The sequence below is a fragment of the Vitis vinifera genome, chromosome 1 (genome assembly GCF_030704535.1).
Source record: "Vitis vinifera cultivar Pinot Noir 40024 chromosome 1, ASM3070453v1".
NCBI lineage: Eukaryota > Viridiplantae > Streptophyta > Magnoliopsida > Vitales > Vitaceae > Vitis > Vitis vinifera.
Window position 1 is genome coordinate 12114955 of NC_081805.1, and position 6395 is coordinate 12121349.

Sequence of the window (6395 nt, forward strand, 5' to 3'; positions counted from 1 at the left end):
ATAATTATAATAATTATAATAATAATCATATAGAATAAATGAAATAAATCCCAAGCTTCAATAGTAGGCGCAAACATTAACAAAAGAACTTTAAACATTAAGCCAACTGTTTCAACAGAAACCTTTTAATCATTTGCCTAAAAAGATGAAGATAGAGCCCTCTTCTAACTCTCCAACCATTGGATTGTTTCCTTTCAAAAGATTTAAAAAAATAATTCAGTGGCACGAACAGAGAAAACAAAAAAGAAGCCAAGAATTGTGTAGGTGGGTAACGTACCATTTAGCTTAATTCAGAAGTCAAGGCGAGACAACCTACCATCGAGTGCAGCCTGACAAGTCATACGAAACCACTCGCTTCCATCCACGGTATCCCTATTACTGACAAACGCATTTCGACGGTGCTCCAAGATCCATCCCAAACCGGTCAAAATCGGCACTCCTTGACCAGAGTCAAAGGAATAAATCCTCTGCAGCCAGTCCTATACTCTTTTTGTCCTTTTTAGGCCCATCACAGCCAATCAAAGCTGCTCCACTCTAAACAATCCAACACAAGCAAGAGCAGGTGTATATAGAACCGCCCGCAGCGTATCAGTTCCCCCAAGCCCATCCACTATTTTTTCCTGGAAAAGGAAACCGTTTGATTTTTCCACGTCTCAACATCGTTGCTGCTTCGTTTTCAACGACTCTCTTGTAATTTTCTCTACCCCTAAGAACGTCGTCGTTTGGTCCATCTTCGTCGTGTCTCCCGATCCCTATATGATCATATCTCCCATCTAGTAATGTGTTCATTTCAAAATCCTTCTTGATTGTGTATTTTTGTGCCAATTCTAGTATAAGGGTTTCATGCAACTCCTGCCCGCTGTGCCCAATTTATCGAAACCCTAGGCCCAACCTTCAAATTTCCTTTTTGGTTTTTAATTCTGGAATATGGGTTTTGAGGTTTCAGATGAACTGCTGGGTGCTTTTGTGCCAATTTTGGTTTATTGGGTTTACTCTGGTATCTATATTCCATTAGGGTCGTTGGAGAATTACCGATTGCATTCAAAGAAAGAAGAGGAGGACAAGAATTTGGTTTCAAAGGGCACTGTGGTTAAAGGTGTTATCCTCCAACAGGTCATTCAGGCTGTGGTTGCGATTCTATTGTTCACTGTAAGTATCTCAAAAGTTCTCATTTTTTTCATTTTCAGAAGTTCTTATTTATAAACGCCTTTTAATGTTTTGCGTGAATTACTGGGGACATGGCTGTTATTACCTTATTGTTTTCTATCATGTGTTTTTAGGGTTTATCCATGATATATATATATATATATATATATTTTATTAAGTGTAACCGCTGTTTTCCTTTGGATTTGTTTGTTCTGAAGCAAAATAATGATTTTCTCTGAGAATCTGGAAAGGTGTAAAGCTGTTTATTCTAAAAGATAAATAAGTTGTAATTGAGATTTCGAAGGAAATAATTTTTGCGGAAATTTACTTTAGGATTATAATCTGTTGAAACAAGCACAGCCTAAATTTTCCTAGGATTTAAATTATGTCTGCATTAGATAAGTAGGACTGTTAGCTTCTCCCAGCCCCTCCATTTTAATCCTTTTGCTTCCCCATGGTGCTTTTCTTCTGCTAGTGATCTTCTCTGCATAGTTTTTCCGATCACTCAAAAGAAGGGATTTAGAAAATCTTTTAATTGACAATAAAACTTTACTTGCCATTTTATATCCGAATTTCATTTCCAAATCTCTGATTCCATTTGGTTATGTGGTTCTCGGAAAGTTCTAAAGAAAGGAAAAAAGTGCTAAGGAAATAGAAAAATGATTTTCTCATTCCATGGAAAATATAAAAAAAATCAAATATAATTAAAATTAGTAAAAAAGCATTTTCAAATTGTTTAATCTTTATATAAAAAAGTTAAAAGAAGTGAAATGAGTTTGGAACAATATATAGAAATAATTTATTGATTTTAAATCTATTTTTTATTTTTCTTTACTTTTTTTTCCTTTTTACTTTTCTTCTCTAGTTTCTTTTCCTTGCATGTTCCCTCACATTTTCCAATAACTAAACATATCACTTAACAGAATCCTCCCACAGATAAAGAGCGGTAACTATAAGGTTTAGATATCCTAGATGAAGGTTTTAACTTCCCCCAATGGATCTCATCATTTTAGATATTAGATTCTTTTGTGGAGTGAGTGCTAAAGGGCTTTTCCAAATCTTGGAACCTTTACTTCGGAGAATTTAGGAGTATCTTTTATTTTATTTACTAAAAAAAATAGAATGTACAGTAAAAATCTTACCCTACAAAGCTTATAGCATGTATAATAACCTCATTTTACAATTTGTACTGCACTACTTGTATGTGGCTATAATTTAGTAAGTACTCTTATATCATATATGGTCAACAGTTGGTTATAACAAGATATAAATGCGAACTTGATTTTGGGACCCCTTGACTGATTAATCTGATAGATGGTGAAAAATTAAGTCGAGGAACATTTAGGCCAAATGAATTGGCTCAGGAAGGAATTTATCCCTGTTTTCCAAGGCCATTGGAAAACCCCACTATAGCAGCTCAGCTGTGCAGATTCTTAATGTGTAGAACATGCTTATGGAGTTGTTACCGTATGGATTCTACCCTACGTGGTTCTTTGCAAAAAAAAGGATTCGCCATAAAGTTTCACATATCGAAATCACATTGAACAATTTGGTGTGCTTTGCTTGCTTGCGCATACTATTTATTATGCAACTTAAGTTATAATGATTTATAGGTATGGACAAATATCGCTAAGAAATAGATTTTAGAACACTAACAAATTGAGGGCAAACTAGTTGTAGAAACAACATTAAGGCCTTGTTTGGATATTGTTTTCTAAAACAATGTTCTCTTCTTTAGAACAAAAAAATAGGAAACTGTTTAACAATCAAAAAACATAAAATAGTTTTTATTTTTAAAAATAGAAAACAGAATTTTTCAGAGAATATCTTTTATTTGTTCTCAATTGTTTTCACTTCTTTTTAAGGGCTATTTTAAAAAACAATTATACAAATATAGAAAATGATTAAAAGAAAAAAAGTGCTACATATAAAAGTTATTTTTAAAACAAATTTAAAAACATAGAAAATTGTTCTCAAAAATTGTTTTTCAAAATTGCTTTAGAAAACACTTCTCAGAGCATAATTATTTTGTGGAAGATTTTCTTATTCAATTGGGAGTAGGGTGTAATCCTTAAGTTAACATGTGTAGGTTTCTTTGGAACATGAAAACTTCAATTCCATATGCATCTCATCTTTTGATTCATGCAGTTATAAAATGGATAATGTTTCTTAAATGATATGCCGCTGACTGTTTCATTATTTTCTTTCCTATTTCTTGTTCTTCACTCCTTTTTGTGTGTGTGCTTGTAATTGGTGAATGGATAGACATTATTAGATTGTTCTATCCAGCTGTAATGGATGAAACCAGCATGAAAGTGGACAAGGAAAAGAACAAAAAAGGGAAGGAAAAAAAGGCCTACATGGAAGTGATCATTGATTTTGTTGGTTCTTTACTTGGATTGTTGTTTCTAGGTCCTAGTTTACTTGCCAGGAATATGTTTACTGGTTTTTTAAATAAATTATTATTTCTGGTTATTAGTTTGCTTACTAGGAATATATATAATGGTTATCATAGCTGGGGTATTGAAAGACATGGTTTATATCTGGGTTGCATGCATATACTTCATTTACAAATTGGAGTCAAATAAATGCAATAAATACTTTATCATGATCTTTTCATTGTGTTTGAAAATGTTAGGCAAACTATTTAGAAATACTTATCTAGGAATGATGACTTTCATCATCTTAGTAGGTCAATTTTCTTGGGTCCTTGAATATTTGTTTATTCATTTGTTATTTGTTGTTATTTTTGTTGTACGTCTCTCATGCGTGATGGATATCACTTCTTCCCTGATTTTTTCATTGCAGATAGTGAGTCAAGTTTCAACAGTTACTTTTATATATATATCAGGATTATGAAGGAAAAAAATGTTTTATCTTTTCCAGTATATATGACATGTATGCTTATTATTAAGGACTTGTTTCTGTGTGTAGGTCACAGGAGATGATAGTGGGGCTGCTGCAGGTCCAAAGCCTTCCCTCATTGTTCTAGCTAGACAGTTCTTCATTGCAATGTTTGTTTTGGATACATGGCAATATTTTATGCATAGGTACATGCACCATAACAAATTTTTGTATCGACATATCCATTCCCAGCATCATCGGCTTGTTGTCCCTTATGCATTTGGAGCTCTGTACAACCACCCCTTGGAGGGGCTTCTCCTTGACACCATCGGTGGGGCATTATCTTTCCTCCTCTCTGGTATGTCTCCCCGAGCCTCCATATTTTTCTTCTCTTTTGCCACCATCAAGACTGTAGATGATCATTGTGGACTGTGGCTTCCTGGTAACCTTTTCCATCTGTTCTTTCGAAACAATTCTGCTTATCATGATATCCACCATCAACTCTATGGCAGCAAATACAACTTCTCACAGCCATTCTTTGTTATGTGGGATAAAATTCTTGGAACTTATATGCCTTATTCACTAGAGAAGAGAGCAGGTGGGGGCCTTGAAGCACGACCTACTAAAGAATTCAAAGACAACTAATTACAATATGGATATCGATTATTGGTACATAATGATATCAGAGTATCAGAACTCTTCCTCGGTGTGCCACATACTTATGTTCTTTGTATGTATATATGTTGTACTCCTACTTTTTTGTTTTTTACTATATGATTATTTTTTTTTTTGGCTGAATAATGGAATTGATTAACCATGTACCATGATAACACTATGTTCCTTTTGGGTGGATGGATTTAGGATTTATGAGCTTTGCCAGCAATTTCAGGATTTACTTTTCTACTGTGTGCTCTGGGCTTCCTGTGAATCAAATACTTCGTTGATTCCTGTTAGGAAAACATGATGCAGATATAATGCTTTGACACTGAATAAAATTTTGCTTGGTGGCCTCTGTTCATGGACAGACTGTAGTCATAGCTGGTGCAATTTGAACTGCATATATTCTGGTGGTTTAATGATGGGGAAAAGCCTTTTAAAGTTTATTCAAGGAAGAAAGGGAAGACCTAAGTAAACTTTAAGTAGGATTAATATAATTAGAATTTGAGTCATGATAGGTTATTAAAGTCCTAGTAGAATAGGTTATTAGAGTCCTAGTAGACTAGGTTATTAGAGTCCTAGTAGAATAGGTTATTAGAGTCCTAGTAGACTTTGAATTTCTTAGAGAAGCCTATAAATAGGCTAATCAATGTAAATCAAAGGGATGAATTTTGATGAATAATATTATACTTTCTTTCATTGCAAGGTTGCAACCCTCAATGGTGAGACTCCATTGATTTTCTTCTAGGTGAGACTCCTAGAAGGCCTTAGTGAGACTCTAAGGTTTTCCATCTTTTCTTCATTGTTTCTTCTTTCTCTCTATTTCTTATCTTATAATTTTCTCTACCATAAAGTTTATTCCTTTTTCCTCTCCTTACATCCTAAAAATAAAACCCTAGCCCACCTACCCTTGAGTGTAGACAACCATCCTAGGGTTGTCCTACATCAATTTTGGTATCAGAGCCAAAATTCTTGGCTTGAAGGCATATGCAATTAAGGAGCGGAGCAACTTATGCAAGCATGAGTTCCAAAAAAACTTCTAGCAATCAAGATGCCGATACAATACGCTTGGAGGAAATTTCAGCCACACAACAATCCCATCAAGATGCTATAATACAACTAAATAGCAAACTTGATGAGATCATGAAGTTATTAGAAAAGAGTCAAGAAAAACGACCAATTGAAGAGGAGATCGCAAGTCATCGATTTAGACAATCGCCAAATCGATCACGCGAAGAACAAGACAATTTTATGATGGGGAATCAAAGAAGGGCCAAACTTTTTGAGCTAGATGATGATGTGACAAAAAAGGTACGTCTTGAAGTTGCTGAATTTTATGGAAAACTAAATCCAACAGCTTTTCTTGATTGGATTATGTCAATGGAAGATTACTTTGATTGGTATGCAATGCCCGAAAATAGAAAAGTTCGTTTTGTGAAGGCAAAGTTGAAAGGAGCAGCACGTCTATGGTGGCATAATATCGAGAATCAAGCTCATAGAACTGGCCAACCGCCTATTGACACATGGGACGAGATGAAGTTGAAGATGAAGGAGCACTTTCTCCCAACTGATTATGAACAACTTATGTATACAAAATTGTTTTCCCTTAAACAAGGTACCAAGTCTGTTGAAGAATATACAGAAGAATTCCATGAATTGAGCATTCGAAATCAAGTGCGGGAAAGTGATGCTCAACTTGCAGCCCGCTACAAAGCTGGACTTCGAATGGAGATTCAACTTGAGATGAT

At 34.6% G+C, this 6395-nt stretch overlaps 1 protein-coding gene across 1 annotated transcript; it reads left to right on the plus strand.

Moving 5' to 3' along the window:
* The first annotated feature begins 283 nt into the window (after positions 1-283).
* On the plus strand, positions 284-4881 carry LOC100253403 (sphinganine C4-monooxygenase 1). The gene is made up of 2 exons (XM_002275193.4): positions 284-1149; positions 4081-4881. Exons 1-2 carry the CDS (start codon positions 928-930, stop codon positions 4633-4635), a joined length of 777 nt encoding a protein of 258 aa, XP_002275229.1. The 5' UTR covers positions 284-927; the 3' UTR covers positions 4636-4881.
* Positions 4882-6395: the final 1514 nt, after the last annotated feature.

Bases quoted from the DNA above. Each gene is read 5' to 3' on its own strand.
- LOC100253403 (XM_002275193.4), top strand. From the start codon at position 928: ATGGGTTTTGAGGTTTCAGATGAACTGCTGGGTGCTTTTGTGCCAATT. The intron at 1,150-4,080 runs GTAAGTATCTCA...TTCTGTGTGTAG, and splicing joins TTGCGATTCTATTGTTCACT to GTCACAGGAGATGATAGTGG.